Consider the following 18572-nt stretch of genomic DNA (forward strand, 5'->3'; position numbering starts at 1 on the left):
ACGATGGAATTCCAAATGAGAAGAAGAAAGCATGGGCTGTCTTGCATTTTCAGGATATATATTCCTTTATATATATTAGTGTTACTAATGCTACTTTTACTCAGGATGTGAGCTGTGGAAATTGAATTTCCTATTCTACTTGAATGGTAAAGTTTCTTGTTTAAATGGAAGGTGTTATATGGTTGCATTCTCCCCATTTTGCTGAAGGTGTTTCACTTCACTTTGAAAGAAACATTTTCCTTTAGATTTACAGAAAAAGAAATGCAGGAACCTGCAGTTTAAGAGGTGGCAGAGATTTTTGTACTTACTTACCATAACTTGGGGCGAGGCTGCAAAAAAACCCACTATGTCAAACTGCTCAGATTTTTTTATGAATGCCATAAACAGTGTTACCTACAGCATATTTACCATAACACAAAGCAGAAAAGGTTGCAGCGTAAGGATTGAAAGTATCATTGATAATTTGGAAAGAAAGAATAAGTTTCTATTTAGAAAAGGAAAATCAAAAGTACAGATATATTTAGAAATAACTAGACAGGTCTTCTACAGACAGTGATTGAAGTTACAGGCAGACCATAAGCCAACTGAAATGCCATGCTGTTGTAAAAACAGGAATTCATACTGGGTTGCATAAAGCAGAGTGCTTGTATGTAACAACCTTCACATATGTAAGCCCTAACAGGGCCTCAGTTAGAATATTCATTCTTTAGAGCTCCACACTTCCAGAAAAATGTTGCCTGGGAGTCCAGAGGATAGCAATAAAAATTAGTAGATGTCTAGCTATTAAGGCCTGTGCATACAGGTTGAAAAACTTTTTCTTCAATGTAGGACAGAATAAAAGATGGAGGTAAAATGAGTCTTCTGATAGTAACGTTCCCTTCGGTTTTTGTACAACTTCATGCTGTTAGCAATTGTGGCTACAGATGAGTCAAGGAGAAAGGCTTAAGTTGCAAGGGGGGATTGAGATGTAATTATTCTCACCACTAGAAAGCTTTTTCTTATATACTATAATCAATTGCATAGAGGTTCTTATAAACAAAAGAAACAAACATCTATCAAGAAAGATTTAAGTTTAGAAGATTAACTCTTATTTCCTATCATTATCTACTGAACTGAAAATTTCTCTTTTTTAAAATAGATTGCTGAAAGGGAGCTTGTGTCTGCATAGCTTACATTGTAATTGAAACTTCTTGTCTAGATTTTACATCTAAGAATTGGCATGGCTCTGAACTAGCATCTTATCTGATGGACAACACCAAAAGCATATCTGCCATCTCACCCTTTGCATGTTTATCTGGAGTGGTTGATAACGACCTATTTCATGGGGAGGTCATTAATAAAGTAAGTAATTTTTTCATGGAGGGCAGAATTTTATTACAGTTCAATAAAAATAATTTTTTTTTTTTTTACAATCTTCTTGCCTCTGTGTAATATGATGGCACTATGCTCAAGTGTCACTCTTTAGGAGAAACAATTTGAAAGGTGTCCCAACAAAAAATAATCAGCACTGAGTAGCACCGCATTATCACAGTGCAAGAAACACAGAATAGATGGATGTAGGAAAAAAATCTGTAGTCTGTTTTTTTGCAACGCCTCTCTTCCTTTTGACTCCGAGACAAGTAAATTACTCTAAAATTTCAGATTCAAGCCATATCCCCAGTTTGTTTTCTCCACATCAGGAGGTTTTCTTTTTTGTTTGTTTGTTTTTTTAAATCAATCACACAGTAGTCTCAAGGATCCTAGGAAAAGAATGCATTATTGCATTGATCATTTGCTTCTCAAGTAGGATTTCAGTGATTACAGTAGATAGCATATGAATTAGCTTAATTGTAATATACATCAACATGTTTACTGTCAGCTTGCATTTTCCTGCAGTCTTCTACATGGGCGTTGTAGCATTAGGGAATTATCAAAAGACTCATAATTCTGTCGTAGAAAAAATTAAATTCCTACAACTGGGGATTTGAAATTTATCTTTGTCCTTAAAATGTTCCATGCTTAAGGTTGATTGAAAGCATCAGTGAGAGAGTCTGAATACATGATATATGCATATGGAAAAATCCTCATCTAAAACTCAAGAGAAATCCAGTGTCCTAGCCAAACTTTACTCAGAAACGTCCCAGAGCTGCACTGGCAGCGTAAATCACTTTACTAACAAACTCTCTCCTGTATATACAGTCTACAGGTACTTGTGCAGATTTTTTGGAGTGGTGCAGGATCAGAAGCGTGGAACTTTCCAGCTGTGGGTCTGAAAGTGTAGGTTTGACAAAATAGGCATACGAACAAAACCACAGTAGTTATTCAACAGATAATTATGTATATATTTTTTTTTAGGCTGTCTTACGCTCCCTTGGAATTAATGTCACAAACTGCCCCCTGCTTTACTTGAACAAATATGATAATCAAGGAAGGAGGAGGCCACTCAATGCATATGCACTGGACTTCTATAAGCATGGTTCCTTGATTGCATTGACAACTGATAACTGGTACATACTACCATTTTTAATATGGTTAAACAACAGCATTGTTTACAATATGGTACATAAGTACATCTTTTTGTTTTTAAAGCCTTCGCACTCCAGAACTTGGGGATGGATTAGCTGTTAAATATGATTAGATTAGTTGAATGTTTTAATTAGAATAAAACATACGCTAAATTAAAGTCCAATGGCAATGGCTGTTAAATATTAGCCAGGTATTCAAAACAGTACCACAAATGGGAAGTCTTGACTTCAGTGATACAGGTTATTTTGACAGGCTCTTCACAAGTTTGTTTTATTTAATCAAGACTTTTCCACAATGAAAAAGATCAGGGAAGTCCCTGAGATGAGGAAGCCCAATGCAGTAGTCTAAAAGATAGTAACATAGTAGCAGATAGGTGTCAAAAGCTTGGTCAAATACTGAAGACTGAAACAGATTAAAGAAGGAATTCATGATCAGTGTTAAGAGACAGGCATCTAAAACACAAACTCTTTTCTGGTGCAGGAAGACTGTCACCATAGAAACCTGACTTCCACAGTAGCAAAGCAAAATTTGCCAGTAATTCAGTATTTGTAACAGTATTGCTTCAATACCTCCCCTTTTCCTAATCTTTCCTAAGCATTTAACAACTTGTCCTGATAATTCAATCATACTATCATCTCTCTTTAAAGGAGAAAAAAACAACCACCCACCAAAAACTCTGTGCTGAAGCTGGCTGACCACTGCTGTACCTCATCATATTTTCATGTTTAAGCTCATGGTAGATGCAGTCTTCCTCTATTCTTTCCTCCTGGAGCACTTATGCTCTACATTTTCCAAAACTTGGAGCTTTAATCTTTTCTTTTACACTCTCTTGCCTGTATCTTTTAACACTGATCATGAGTTCCTCTTCTAATCTGTTTCTGTCTTTATTATTTGATCAAACTTTTGACATCCTTCTGCTACTATGTTACCATCTTCCAGACTTCTGCCTTTGCCTTCCTCATTTAAGCGATTTCCCTGATCTTTTTCATTGTGAAAAAACCTTGATTAAATAAAAACCCCCAACTTCTGAAGAGCCTGTCAAGCTCTTAAACTTGATAGAGCTCCAAACAATCTTTGACACTCTTTTACCTTCCTAAGCAACTTACAAACTGCATCAGCCTTCTGTTTCTTCTCAGAAGCTAAGCTAAGATTGTCTTTCTTTTGCTCTTACCATTTACAGCCCTGTTGCCCTCTTCAATCTTTTAGAGATGCACCTGCTAAATGTGATGTCTTGCCATTTTCATCATTATCATTTTCGCCTTTGAATCTCACTGGCCTGTATAATCTTGTTCATTAAATCCATCTCTTTACAAAACTTCTAGCTTGCAGTTCTTAATGAAGCCATTCACATACCTGTTTTATTCCCAGCCTCAGCTCAAAAAAGCTCAACCACAAGCTCCCTCTCCCAACTACTCCAGCAAGTATCTTCATTTTGCCTTCATGCTCATAGACAGTAACTTTTATTTATGACAGTATCTGCTTTTTTGTAAGCTCTTCAAAGAAGATTCTAATAAGAACAATTAGAATACACATTCCATGCACTGTTGTAATTACAGTAGCAGAGTTTGGCACTAATGCCACGTTATCAAGAGATGAGGAAATATACTGATTATAGAATCACACTCTGATTCTATCAAGTTGATCTAGTGAAAGATGTCCCTGCCCATAGCAGAGCGGTTGGACTAGATGATCTTTAAAGGTCCCTTCCAGCCCAAACCATTCTATGATTCTATTATTTTCAACACAATACTGAGGGTAGTTTTTTTTTTTTAAATGTGGTATTCTTAATTAATAGAAAGTTTACACTATCTCCTGCTCAATTTGGCCAGCAGATTCGTCTGAAGTATAGCGTTCTAGTTTAGCTTGAGACAGGTTAGTTATTCAAACAGTTGAAACCATGTTCCCAAGATAATATTAATAAATTAAATTATCTTTCTAAACATTACTCACAAGTCTTTTATATGTTTAGTATAATTATAGAAACATGTGTCCCTACAGTATTATTAATTATTTTAAGCTTATAGTTATTCTACAGTAATCCTCATGAACTAGTATGTCAGTCTTTGAGGCCATGGTATATGCTCTCTGCATCCTTATCCAACCTACGTGGCAGGGTTTATTAAAGATGAAACAGTATGTTATAGTGCATATCCATTTGAATTTTTTTCTTTCTTTAGGTTAAATGAAGGAGATGCTTACTACGCACTCAAGGATTTTTCACTCCTCATTAAGTCTATTGGGTATGATAAACTTGTGCTTTTTAATATACAAGATACATATTTCATCTTTAAAGCAACTTAAAATGAAACAATGCTTTTTTTTTTTTTTAATTAAAAAAAAACAAAACAGAACATCGCTGAGTGAACTGTGTGATGATCCAAATGATAACGTTCTACTGGCATTTCAACAACTGGGTGAAATCTATGAAAAGAAACTGAAGTGTGTCACCTGAAGAAAAAAGAAAGAAAAAAAGAAAAAGAAAGCAGCAGCAGCAGTACATAGTACTCTCACCACACAGATCAGCTGCCTTTTAAGTCAGGAAGTGACTAGGTGTGAGTTATCAAATATATTTCATAATAAAGCTTTAGTAATATCCAATATTAGTAATACAAAGTTGACTTTAGAAAATTAACCTTTACACATTGACATGTTAGCAACTAAATAATTGTTTCTAATAGATTACAAAACTAGGTAATTGCACATATCTTTCAATTGCACATTTCTTTTTTCAGGCAGCGATATATATGTTAAGACAGCTCTCAAATATACTGAGCAAATGTCACAGTTCTGACAGCTGGTGAGATTAGTAGGACAGCATTGGAAACTTTCAGCCCATTTGTGAAGGATGTTCAGCAATTACTTTGGCAACTATAATCAAATAAATTGTTCTATTTTCCAAGGTTGCTATTAAGTTATAAAGTAGTACCTTCATGAACCATTATAAAAGTTTTTAAACCAGTCTGCAGTTTTAGTCTACAAAATTTTCAGTATAAAGATTTTATATCAGTACAATGAAGTCTGCTTAATAAAAATGTTCCAACCATATATAGAATTGCTTCATTTTTCACCTCCTGTATCCTTAAGACTCAGAAAGATCCAGAACACCTCTACTATACTTGTCAAAAATTCCCTTGCAATACAAATTATTGCGTTTAGTAAAATATGTTTCCTAACTATTTTCTTGGGTTTTGCTGGGAAGAACAAAGTTTTCAGCAGTATTTTCATACTATTCCTGAAAATTCTTCAGTTTAACATACATTTTAGTCTACTTGTAGTCTGAAAAAATATATACATACATACTAATGTTTAGATAACCTAAGAAAATTAGGCTTTGACAACAGTCCTCATTGCCACACACAATTTTATAATGATGACCAAGATAGTGATGTAAATTATTTGCTATTGATAATAAGCAAAATGTGCATTAAGGACAATTCAGAACCCCATTTCTTTGAATTAGCTCTGGTGTTCATCAAATGATCACTGATGAAGTCTTTGACTTAAAAGATCTCTTTAGGCAGCATTAAACTACATGCAACGTGTCGCTAGGAGATATTGGGGGGAAAACCTCTATGTAGTCAGGTAGTGCTGCTGAGCTACCATCAACTGACTTAATCTCTTTTTTCCTTCCAGTTTTTTAATATGTGAAACAAAATTATGACAGAAATCAAACCCAGTGGTAGAAAAGACTGTTTTAACTCTGCTTGGAAAATAAAATTTACTCAAATTATTCCTTACTATCTGGCAAACCATGCCATATGTAGATAAATCTTGCACAGCTGTTCCTCAACTAGGGTAGAAGTAACTTTATTTAGACCTTTCCAGGTTCATGTTTCCCAATATAAATGGAATAATCTTTTTAGCTAAGACACAATTAATTGACCAAGGAATAAAGTCAGAAATTGGTCCTATTGTATTCTCAGTTATTTGACCAGTAACCATGAAATCCTGGGTGAAAAACACTTACTACGTCTGTCACAGGGTACTAATTTTATATGCTGAAGACTGTAGTGTCTCTTAAAGCATTAGTAATAGCAGTAAACATTTCACTTTTAATAATGTATACAAGAAGTACCTCACTCCTGTTACAGCTGTTAGTAAGGAGTCAATAGTGAAAGATGACCAAGTGCTTAAGTCAAAATGACCAAGAAATCAACTTGTGAAAATATCAGAAATATCAGTAATTCTACTGATTTAATATCTGGGTGGACTGTAATTTTACTGCCACCTATTGTAAATAAAACATCCTGCTTACCACTTATCTCCCCTGTAAAACCTTAATGCTGAGCTATAACGCACTTAGACAACAACTTGCCATTCTTGAAAAGCAGTCTTAGGACTGTATTGAACCCCCACACCAACAATTTCTGCTTTCAAAAACTGTATTGTAGTCTGTTTATTTGCTTTATAATTCTATAATGGTGTCTTTTCACTAGAAGATGAAGTATCTGCTTTAAAGCTTAACTTTATCAAACTCTCATGAAACACTGTAATAGAAATGAACAGAAGACATGTAGAAAATAAGCAATTTTAAGAAACTCAGTAGGGTTTCTGAATAACCCTAACTCATTAGGAATTATTTTTCTTTGTCACTGTAGCAGAAAACAAACATTTTCTACGATCTTCTGGCAACAAGTTTTATGGGTGCCTTATCTGTCTCTCTAAAATTGTTCCATTTCTCTTGCTTTCATTATAGTGAGATCAACCTCCATCCATTACACTCTCTGCCATTATCATCATGGTCAGCCTTTGTCTTCCAGTAATTTAACTTAATACCTTTTTAACACTTCTCTCCTACACAGGCAGAAGAACATGACAAGAACGTCTAGAGATAAAAGCAGAACAATTCTTAGGGGAAAACTGAAATACAGTAAGACTTAAGAGATGAACATAAAGAACTAAAACAATAAAGATAATTTTCACCACCTTCCTTACTATAATGCAAATGGAAGATTAGTAAGTTTTATAAATTCTAAAAACTATTTTTCAGCACATTTAGAGGAATGCACTGCCACAGAAAAACTGAGGCCAAGAATTTAACACAAGTCGAATTAAAATTAGATCACTTCCTAAACCAAGAACAGTATTTCTAAGTATTCTGTCACAATAAGTATATTGGTAAGCCTTGCAGAGATTTAAATTTAAGTAATATTTCTCTTATGAAGTTACAAAGATAATTTGATCTTTTTTTCTTTTTAAAAGATGTCTATCTAGTTGCCTGTGAAAAATTCTGAAGGGATATTAAACACTCTGATCTAATACTTGCCAGTTGACATAGCTACCTAACGCAAGATTCATTTATTTAAAATCTGGTACCAGCTCTTGCTGGAGAGTGAACACTAAATGAAATGAAGCTTTAATCTGAAATAGCACTACTGTCTGCATGTTCTAATAGCTAAAGCACAATTATCTCTTGTATGCAACAAAAAGGTTAATAAATTAGAAAAAGATGGTATTTTTATCCTCACTTTGTGTCATATTTCACAGACTAAAAATTCAATGACTTCTGGATCAGTGAGAAGTGCTGTTTTCCTCTTTTCCTGTCATTACACAAATTTTAAAAGGAGATTTTTTGTGTTTTAAAAGCTAGGTTCTCCTAATGCTTTCGTCAAAACAGCAAGTTAGTATCTGTCCACTGGTTCCAAAACTGTTGCCAAGAGGAAATGAAAATTAGTTGTGACTGTTACTTTTCATAAAGGCAGCGGTTCAGAAGCATAGCTGACACCCTTCTGCAACGCATAACAAGAACATTGATGTGGTGTTTCAATTTCAAAAGTGCAAGAGAAATTATTGAAATTACACTAGAAGTTGCACCTTCAGTATATATTAAATACATCACAGAAAAAAAGAAAAACAGAAAAAGGGACATATGCAAAGCAATTTCCAGTAATGCCCTTCAATATCCTTTGTTTTCCCCATGGCTCTCCTCCCTCCCTGCCTATGAGGTGAATGCTAATGTCTGTACTCTTTCTGATTTAACCCTAGTGCAAGTGCTGCTGTACCAAAACAGCAATATACTTCTTGTTGCTGAGGCTTCACTGAACCTGCTTTCTGGGACACCTCAGTCCCCCACCACCCACACACACCCCAGCAGTCCTTCTCAGAAGGTCTGCATTCTTAAAGATACAGCATACATGGTCATACTTGAGTCTTTAACAAGACATGACATTTTTGGTTGTTTCTTCAGTTTGGGTTTGCACTATAAAAATAACTTTAGTACATTGTACTTGCTGATAAGCAGTCATGTTTCTAACACAAAGGTACCTCAATTGGCAAGAATCAGGGAGAACAGGTGTAAAATCACAGGTATCCCCACTTTTTAATGTGTTAAGTAGCATTTATTTAATTCCAGCTTATTTAAGTATAGACATCTTCCATTTCACTCTCTCTTCATGTCTCTGATTTTCTTCTAGTAGATATTTTGTCTTCAGCAACAGAAAAATATTCTGATGCACTGCTGGTATCAGTAGAGATGGATGTTTGACTTAGCTCTTCAGTGTCAGAATCACTGTCACTTGGTATTCCTCCTGCTTCATTTACCGTAAGCACAGAACCTCCTAAAGATGGTTCATTGCACATGCCAGGAACAGAACAAGCTGCATTCTGAAACTGTACAGACTCAGTTTCATCTTCCCTCCTAGGACAGGAAGAGTTGTTCTCAGCAACAGTTTCACTTCCTTCATCTTTTACCTTTGTTTCTTGTTTTGTTGTTGTAATAATAAGTTGAGTGGAAGATGCGTTCTCATATTTAACAGGAAGGACAACTGAACATAAAGGCTGACTACAAGAAGAATTACTATCAGCAAGCATTTCTGCACTTTCAGTTTTCTCAGATGAGTTCACAGGAAAGAATGAGCCTTCACATTTTGGATGACTATGTCTAGAAGCAGGCTCTGCACACTGTGAAGATACAAGCTTCCCTAGATTTAGAGGTGTTTTGTCAGATTTTATCTTCTCTTCTTCCATTTTTTCAGTACCATTTCCAGACAAAAACACAGAGGAAGTCAGCGAATCAGAGTTATTTCTGACAATACTTCCAAATGAGAATACTGTTGAAGGCAACTGGAAACAGTTATTTTTGAAGGAAAATACACAGTTACTGGGGAGAAGGGGGGACTCTGAGACATCATTTATCCCAGCTGCAATGTTGGGTTCTGAAGTACTGCAAGCTACAGCTGTGATGGATTCTGAGGCATTAGCTTTCTGTTCCCATGAGACAGATGGTTTCTGTGTACCATATTCTGCCGTTTCCTTTGCAGAAAGTGTTTTTTCTCTCATGTGAGATGATGTACTTTTGTCAAATGGCTTCTCAGATTGGCTAAAAAATGAGGATAATGGTAAAACCTTAAATGAATTGCTGACTCCCAATCCTGCAAAACAATCTCTTTCTGAATTGCCAAAGGGAAACGAAAAATCTGGCTTCTCACTTTCTGCTGAGTCTGCATTAGGACTGGTTGAAGCATCGGAAACTGTAGGTTTTGTTACAGGACCATGTTTTCTAAATTTGCTTTCATTCTCATTATCAGTTTTAACTGCACGATCACATTTTCCTAGATAAAATTGAGGGAAAATGTATTTCCTGTCTTTCTTTTTGAAGGAAAATGTACCTGCATCTTTAATAAATCTGGGTAATGAGTTGTTACATGCACTGAAAGCAAAAGGTGAAGCAGAAAGTCTCTCTGAAGAAACATCTAGAAATTCTGAATTTGAAACAGTAACATTTACTGATGCTGCTGGTTTTAAGCCAGATGAAGTGCTAGAATTTGTGTCCATTTCGTTGGAAACAGTAACTGCCGATGCCTGCATTGGCAATTTTTCTTTAATGACTAAGTCTTCGGAGTTTTCTGATAAGGCTGGAGTGGTTACTTCCTGGGAACTTCTCTCATGAAATAATTTTAAGTCACCATTTGTTTCAGAAAAGTTCATATTTGTGGATGGGATGCTGTGATTACTGGTTCCAGAAAAGCTTCTCTTATCAAAGCCATCTGCTCTTTGCAGGGTTCCTATTTTTCCTTTATCTGTGTTATTTGCTTTAGCAGGTGAAGGTACAAAAGGAGTTCCTGAGGACCTATCCTTCAAAGCCTCAGGAGTTACAAATTTATACTTTTTATTTGCAGGTAAAGTTTGTGTCTTGAACTCATCGGTGAGCTTCTGACGTTCCATATAGTATCTGTAACGTAACTCCTACAATTACAGCAAAGAATCCCGTTAAGTAAAATGGCATGTGTGGATTCAGAGGTTATAAAACCCACATATGGTCCTACGACTGAAGAAAAGTTTTCATATATTCTATAGCATTTATGATGTATTTTTCCATTGCTGCTAGAAGACAACAGAACACAAGTCATTATGGGAAAAAGTTATTTAAAAATAATTGAACAAGATACACATGGAACCCTGATGACAAAGTAGGTTTTGAAACAGGAGACTATAGAAAACTGTTTAAAGTCACTGCCAAAACCACAAATAACTAAAAATAGTAGCTTAGACAGTAAGTGACAAATTCTCAAGTTGTCATGAAAAATAACCAATTTAGCTGGTGGTAGTTTTTTTTTTTGTTTGTTTGTTTGTTTGTTTTTTTGTTTTTTTGTTTTTCTTTGTTTTTTTTTTTTTACTAGATACAATAACTATGTAAATTGTATTCTCAATGGCAATAAGCCACAGATGTTCTTCAAAATAACACAGCAAAAGAAAAATAATTCTATATTAAAGGACCTAAGCAACTTCTTCATTTAATCATCTGCCATTGGTATTCTCAGAACATACATTATGCAATTCACTGCCAGCCATGCTTCACCAACTGTAACTAGAATCATTCTGTACAGAACAATACTCACTCAGCCACCCACATGGAACTGCTAGTGAGTGAAACAATCTAGTTGTATAACTAGATCATTGGAAATGAAACAAAGAGACTGGTTTCAGTTTCATGTCAAATTATCAGGAATTTAGTCTTACAAGAGTGAATTCTATTATCTTCAGAAAACAGAACACAGGCAGATGACTACCTCTTCAAATAGGCAATAGGGAAGCTTATTTGGATTACAAAGCTACAGATGTGACTCAAAAAGCCACAATAAAATATAAAAATAAGTATTTGAAGTCAGTAGTAAGATTAAGTTCCAGCTTTCTGAAGAAAAAAGAAGAGTAAAATCCTGACAGCTTTAATAACCTAGTCAGATTTACATTCTAGAATTGGAAGGGTAACTTTCTACTAAGAAAACTGAAAAAGATTATAAGAGTTTATTTAGAAAGTTGTGTCATAACAAATAGTAACTTAGCCATACTTACAACAGATGTTCAATCATACCTCATGACTCATATTTTGAAACGCTGACATTTCTGATATTGACATTAAGCGAGTACAGATCCTGCTACCATCTGCTAGTGCTTCCTCCTGTCCTGCTACAGGCTGAAAAATGTTTTGCAGCAGACATTATAGTTTATTTTGATAAGAAAAAATAAACAAAACAGTACAGTGTTGTAGCCCCATAGTCAATAACTTACAAGAAATGTGTTGGGTATATTCTTCTGGTCCTGCCATTGCTTTATGTTATTTTTAAATAGAGTATTTTTTGTTGAGTTCTCATTTCCTCCAGAAGGTAGATCTATCAGAAAGAATACAGGAATACTAATGGAGAGCATATTAAGTATGGAAAATACCAAAAGGTTCCTGTGCATCTAAACACAGATTCCAATTAAGAACAAAAGTATATTACCCTAAGTGAGACCCTAGTACTTGTCGAAACTTCTGTGATAGAAAGCAAGTGGCCTGCACAAAAAGTTTTCTAAATGCCTGGACTGATACAAAACCCAACATTTTCTCCTTGAGGTAAAAGCATTTAGTCAGAGAGTAGCTAACTTTCACACTACACTACAACAAATGCCCATCTACTTCAGCAACACACTTCTGACAGTGACGATACTGGTTGTATAGGAAAATTATAATGATACTTCCCCCAGCTTCCAAAAATACAGCCTAGGGACTTCGTAGAGAAAGCACATTCATAAAATGCATTTAAAAGCCCTCGATGAATTTAACATCCATTAATTTCTTCAGATGCTTTCTGAACTCTTGCATGCTTTTGCCATGCAGACTGTTTATTAGCAATTAGTTCCACAAATTACAGGTTCCTAGAGTGAGTCCCCGAATCTTGTCCTATATCAAGTCCTTCTTCCCTACCTTTAACAATGCCTACATTAACAGGCATTAACTTCAAAGCCAAGATTTCATTAACCACAGGTTTGATATCCATCTTCTTTTGAGTATATTCTGGTGGTTTTTCATAGCTGGATGCTATATTCATCAGGTCAAGCTGAGTTTTCATTCTGGAAAAGGGAAAAAAAAACCCCAATCTTAAACACTTTTCTTAAGGCTCACATGCCAACAACTAAGTTACACCTACCTAATACAAAAAAAAATTAATTTTAAAAAGAAATCACTAAAAGGGAGAAGATATCAGGAAGAGTTAAGTCCTCAATAAAATGTCAAGTTTCCTAGATTTTTTTTATTAAAACTTACTACTTGACGATTCATTTGAATTAGGTTTCATACACAATGGAAATTGCAATAAGTAGTGCCTGTAGTTCAGCAAAAAGATTAAAATACCCCCACTTTTCTTAGTGTACAATACCTGAATCTAAATTATACTCTTTCTTCAGAGGGCATTGCTAATGTTAGTCTCAACCACAACATATTTTAAAGAACTCCATTTCCAATATTCTTTCTTAAACTCTGCTTAAAAAGCAATAAGAAATGTAATTAAGAATCTTTAGAAAGCAATATACAGGGTACGTGCACTGCAAACACACAAATGAAGACACTGCAGAATCTCCATACACACACTTAGACTTAAAGATTTCTGTAAAAGCTTCAGGCATGCTTCAGTGTTCCCGAGTTTAAATATCTAAAAATATCCAATCGCCATGTATTAATGAATTCCTATACTCAGTTTTTGCCAGGGAGCCAATTCAAAAGATTGATTATCTCTAATACCAGACAGTACATCACTAAAATTCTTGACACATTGCCTAAAATTTGGAATATGGAGCATCCAAAAAATCTGAAAGCATTATAATGTCTTAATTACCAAATACTATTTTCATTTTAAGTTGCTATATCTGACCATATCCAAAGAAACTATTTTCTTAGTTTTTAATCTTAAAATTACACTAGAGAACTAACAAAGCATGAAAAAAAAATAAATATACCTTGTATTCAAGCCACAGGCCACCTATAAATAAAACAAGAATTTGTAAGATATGAATGAGTTTTTCTCCAACTCTCAAAAGGAGATTATTGCTTTATCAAAATACTTCAGCGACTGAACTCCCTGTCTTCATTTCACAGGACTATAGGAAATAAACCTGTTAATATTAAAAAAAAAAAAAAAAAAAAAAAAGAGCATACAAATGTAAAAAAAAAAAAAGCATGTCTGGGACAATGATTTATCTTGTCGTGTTTTGTGTTAAAGACAAAAAGAACTCCTTCAGAGCCAAATGAAGGCATTCAAATCATGAATCATGACCCATATGGTTATCTAATCCATTTCAGATGTTCAGATATTTGTAAACATTCTGATGAAAGACTGTTCTGTATTTCTTGGCGAGGGAAGCCTCTGCTACCTGTTCTCAAGATGCTATTACACTGAGATTAAAGAAAGCTGTCTTTTAGTTTTAAATCAGCCAGATAATGGCAGTATGAAGTGCACTGCGCTGTAGTCAAGTGACACTTCCCAAAGAATGGGAGTAAAAACCTGACTGGATTATAGACTAGCTGCCTCCTTGTAAAAACCCGGTGATCTCATTGAACGCAATCTTAAAACAACAACAAAAACCCACCTCACTGAAATGAGTTGTGTAGTGTTATCAGGGGGAGGCGGGAAGGTGCTAAGTTTAAAGCATACTCATCACTGGAGTCAGAATATTTCTTCCAAAAGTGGGAGTTGCTTTTACTTTGGGTAAAAGTGAAATTTTCCTTAACAAGTTGTTACCAGAAACTTAGTCAAACTCTAAACACTTTCTTAGCTTCTCATTTATCTGAAGGCAGCAAAAAGACCCACTGCAGAAAACAGCAATATGCTGTAGTTTCTTAGGAAAGCATAAGCCTTGAAGTTAAGGAAAACACAAAATTCAGTAGTCATTTAAGTACTTTGCCCCATATCTACCATCTGCCTAAATTCCATACAACTGCAGCCACAGTGGTTGACATAAACGAGATGAAAAGGTCTACACTAGCTTAGGTAACAGTGAAGATTAAGCTTTTGTCTTCGGTTCCTCTAGCATTTATCTCTAAATCAGAAACAGTGTTTTTCTGTGCAGTTCCCTTAAACATTATGAGGAAGGCTTTCAGGGTCTTGTATACAGAAGTGTATATACTACATAGTAGAGGTATGTCAGAAGCACCTAAGCCAGCTCTGAATAGGCTGATTTATCTCCATTGCACGCCTCGGTGCAAAGTTTACAGTAGGTTTTAAAATCAGTATAATCACCTTAGCTCAGGTATCCCAACATGGTACTCCACTGTGCAGCACAGACAAGTTATCGATTCTGGCTCCAATCTTTACCCAAAAAGCATTTTTAATGTCTTGCAACTTCAAAAATGCAATGGAAATGCTTAATACACAAAGCATTTGAAAATAAATATGAAAAAGCAAATAAATAAATGTGAGAATTTTGAAGGCAGTACTAGTAAATAACTCCCTATCCAGCACCAAGGTAGCTTACTTTCACAGCTGGTAGCATAATACAGCAAGTGTTACAGCAACAGCTACACAGTCAATATTAATTTCATTAGTTTTCAGTGAAGAAGAAAAGTGTCCACTAAATTCACTAAATATAACTGATAAACTGCAAAGAAAGCTTTTCAAACTTTTCTAAAATGAAAAGCACTGCTATAAAAAAAAAAGTATGAAGTATTAAGTAATTTTAGTCTGTATTTTTCATTTGTTGAACTTCTTTTTCCTGATCCACTCATTATCATAATCTACAAAATAGCAGGCTCTATATGACATGTGAGGTTCATTATACAACTGATATCAAATAACAACTAAAAGGCCATCACCTCCAGGAAACGCTGAGGATCACACTCATGGACAAGCTTTTCACAATCCTTCAAAAAATTCTCAATGGTCTTCTTGTGAGTTTCCTTCATTTTCTTCCAAATCTGAAATTCCTTCTCTTTTTTACTTCTTTGATTTTCAACATCTTCTAGCAATTGCCGTTTCTTCATTTCCAGGGTTTTGAAAATTTCTCCAAATTCCAGTGCAATTATCTCTGCATCACTGTTCAGCACCATCTAGAAGCACGAGAACATAAAAACAGATGAAAATGCAGTAACAATGTCTATATAGGAGTCACTTCCCCAAGTAAGCTCAGAGCACATCTCTGCCACAAGGAGCACCAGTATACTCCATGTTGTGATTAACCTATCATGAAAGAGAAACAAAGACACATATATATAAATATATATATATATTGCTATATAATATATAAAAATATAATTTAAAATATATTTTAATAATATACATTTCATATATATAAAAAATATCCAGCAACTGTAACTCACGTCCATATCATTTGGTTGACTTGAGATTTCATTCATCAGCTTCTCATTTATTATTCTCATTTTTTTCAGACTGCTGAAAAAGGTTAACTGCAAGACAATTGAAACACTTAGTACGACTTTATCCGCTCCATAAAATAAATACATTTCAGTGGTTATCTAGAATCACATCATGGGATGTGCTGTAAAACATATTAAACAAAGGCTGTGATTCAAAACATCACTTAACAACATTTAATGCTTTCCTGGATCAGCACACAAACTTACTTTTGCTATTTTGCAAAATAATATTTTTAGGCTCACCTACAATGCATATTGCTAGAATGGCTACAGGGTTACTTCATAGTTAAAAAAAGAAAAAGGCTGAGGGAAACAATGGTTTGGTTTTTTTTTTTAAAACCTCTCCCCTCACACAGACATCTATCACAATTTAAGTTTTAATGCTGTTATTCCAGTCTGACAAGCAACTGTGTGATACTCACTTTTTTTTTTTTAATACCTCAATGATAAAATAGAAAGCTGTCCATATCTGAGTTATTTCTGTTTGGTTTTAAACTAAGATTATCACTGTTTTTTTCCTCCTTTACCTCACTACAGTATCACTAAGTTTTACATAGAGAGCCTTGTGCAAAGACTGTTTTCCCCTGGTTTCCTGAGTGACATGCAATTGGTGATGGGAGAGGCAGTAGGGAAATCAGTGCAAAAGCAACTTGTGGCTTAAAGAATAGTCAGTGCTGTACTTAAACTTTTATACCTATACTCTTCATCACTGCCCTGCAGTCGTTTCAATTACTGCACAGCAGAACTGCTGTATGACATGCCGCCCAGCACCCAATTTGCATAAGGCATGAAAGGCTCATTCTACCCAAATGGTAGCTATTTTGACAAAAAACACTACTACCACTACAAAGCGGCCAACCAACCATTAGGCCAGGCAGTTGCTATCTTCATGCAAACAGGAATGCATTTTTGTTTTACATTTATGAACTTATTACTTACCTAAACCGTCTATTTCTAAATATGTAATTATCTATGACCCAAATTACCTATGCCAGAGAGCCTATAAACAAAATATCCGTGGGCGTTTTTTGGGTTTGTTTGGGGTTTTTTTTGTTAGTAGGACTAGCATCTTCCTTGGAAAAACTGGATCCAGACATGCAATAAACTCTTAGCATCAGTGTGTTTCTTCGGCAAAGACTGCCAGTCTCGATATTAAAACAAAACAAAACCGAAACCCAAACCAAACCAAAAAACCCCAACTCCTCAGGTGCTTCGGTAAGCTGGGTTCCGCTCTGTGGATACTGTAATACCGCCCGGTCCCTTGTCTGCGGTGGAGGAGGTCTGACGGCAGCAGGGGAAGGCACACCCCGGTAGCCCACGAACAAATCCCGACTCCTGCTTCCAAGCAGCAGACCCCCTCGCTGCCTCTCGCCTGCTCACCACACCGCGCTTCTCCCTGCGTCGCCCAGTAAGAGCACCCGGGGCCGGTGGGATCCCCCGTGGGACAGCCTGACCCCCCCCCCAGCCGGACCCCCGGCGCCGAGGGGAAGCGCGGCGCTTACTTTTTCCTCCTGGTACACAGTGTCTATGAGGTTGACGGAGTGGAAGATGCCTTGGTGCTCCTCAGAGACGCACTGCCCGCACCCCGCCTGGCGGCACATCCGGCAGTACAGCTGCACCAGCCGGCTCGGATGCTTCTGGCAGGTTCCCCCGAGCGCCAGCGGGGAGAGCAGGCCAGGGCCCTGCCCCGGCTCTGCCTCCCCCGCCTTGGCGGCCCCTGCCGCGCCGGACCGGTAGAGCTTGACCACCTCCGCCAGCGTGGTGTTGACGGGCAGCGCGGCGGCGCCGCCGCGGGGCAGCGAGCACAGCTTCCTGCACAGCGGGCACGACACCCGGGCGCCGGCCGCGCCGCCGCCAGCGCCCGCGCCCGGCCCCGGTCCCGGTCCCCCCCGGGGGAGGCGGGCCTGCCCCTGCCCCTGCCCCCGCTGCTGCTGCTGGCGGGCGGCCTCGGCCGAGGCCAGGCACTCCAGCACGCAGCCCCGGCAGAAGTTGTGCGAGCAGAGGGGCAGCGTCACCGGCTCCTCGAAGAGGGACAGGCACACGGCGCACGTCAGGCTGGCCTCCATCTGCGACAAGCCGGCGGGCGGCCGAGGACGCCGCTCCTGCTGCCCCGGGCCCGGCTCGCAGGCGGGCCGGCTGGGCGACCCCGCCTCGTCACGCCGCCCTGCCGCCTCCAGCCCGGCGGCAGCGAGCCCCGCCGCCGAGGGGCCGCGGGCCACGGAGAAGCAGCCGAAGACCCGGCAAGCTCCCAACTCCAACCGCCGCTGCCAACCGCCAACTTCCCAGGAAGCGGAGCCCGGCGGCGCGGGGAGGAGCAAGGGGAGACGACGCGGTGGCGATTGGGGAAGGCGCGAGATTGACACCGCCGCTTTCCAGTCAGGGCAGAAGAAGGGAGTGAGGCGGTGCCACAGGGGCGGGGCGGGGCGGGGCGCGGAGCGCGGAG

The 18572-nt window shown here is 37.6% G+C and overlaps 2 protein-coding genes across 7 annotated transcripts in view; one reads left to right on the top strand and one right to left on the bottom strand.

Annotated features, from left to right (window-relative positions):
• DDX60 (DExD/H-box helicase 60) overlaps positions 1-5550 on the top strand; it is a 48288-nt gene extending 42738 nt beyond the window's left edge. For 4 of the 6 annotated variants that reach the window (XM_030008784.2, XM_030008793.2, XM_030008773.2 and 1 more), the window contains 4 exons: positions 1199-1341; positions 2335-2486; positions 4683-4745; positions 4855-5550. In XM_030008784.2, coding sequence (XP_029864644.1) covers positions 1199-1341; positions 2335-2486; positions 4683-4745; positions 4855-4957 — 461 coding nt within the window. In that variant the 3' untranslated portion in view covers positions 4958-5550. Of the gene's footprint in view, positions 1-1198; positions 1342-2334; positions 2487-4682; positions 4746-4854 lie in introns of those variants that run through there. The other 2 variants (XR_003922657.1, XM_030008815.2) reach the window with 2 other exon arrangements.
• On the bottom strand, positions 4848-18427 carry LOC115339211. The gene is made up of 8 exons (XM_030008845.2): positions 17632-18427; positions 16073-16159; positions 15569-15802; positions 13717-13739; positions 12689-12834; positions 12013-12113; positions 11816-11917; positions 4848-10689 (listed from the first exon to the last, which is right to left on the bottom strand). Exons 1-8 carry the CDS (start codon positions 18193-18195, stop codon positions 8896-8898), a joined length of 3051 nt encoding a protein of 1016 aa, XP_029864705.1. The 5' UTR covers positions 18196-18427; the 3' UTR covers positions 4848-8895.
• Between the last annotated feature and the right edge of the window lie 145 nt (positions 18428-18572).

The sequence above is a fragment of the Aquila chrysaetos genome, chromosome 1 (genome assembly GCF_900496995.4).
Source record: "Aquila chrysaetos chrysaetos chromosome 1, bAquChr1.4, whole genome shotgun sequence".
Classification (NCBI taxonomy): Eukaryota; Metazoa; Chordata; class Aves; order Accipitriformes; family Accipitridae; genus Aquila; species Aquila chrysaetos.

Coding starts and splice junctions, on each gene's coding strand:
- LOC115339211 (XM_030008845.2), bottom strand. CDS start 18,195: ATGGAGGCCAGCCTGACGTGCGCCGTGTGCCTGTCCCTCTTCGAGGAG. Junction 12,835..13,716: donor GCCTGTGGCTTGAATACAAG/GTATATTTATTT, acceptor TCCCTTTTCCAG/AATGAAAACTCAGCTTGACC. Junction 10,690..11,815: donor TTCAAAATATGAGTCATGAG/GTATGATTGAAC, acceptor CTGTAATTGTAG/GAGTTACGTTACAGATACTA.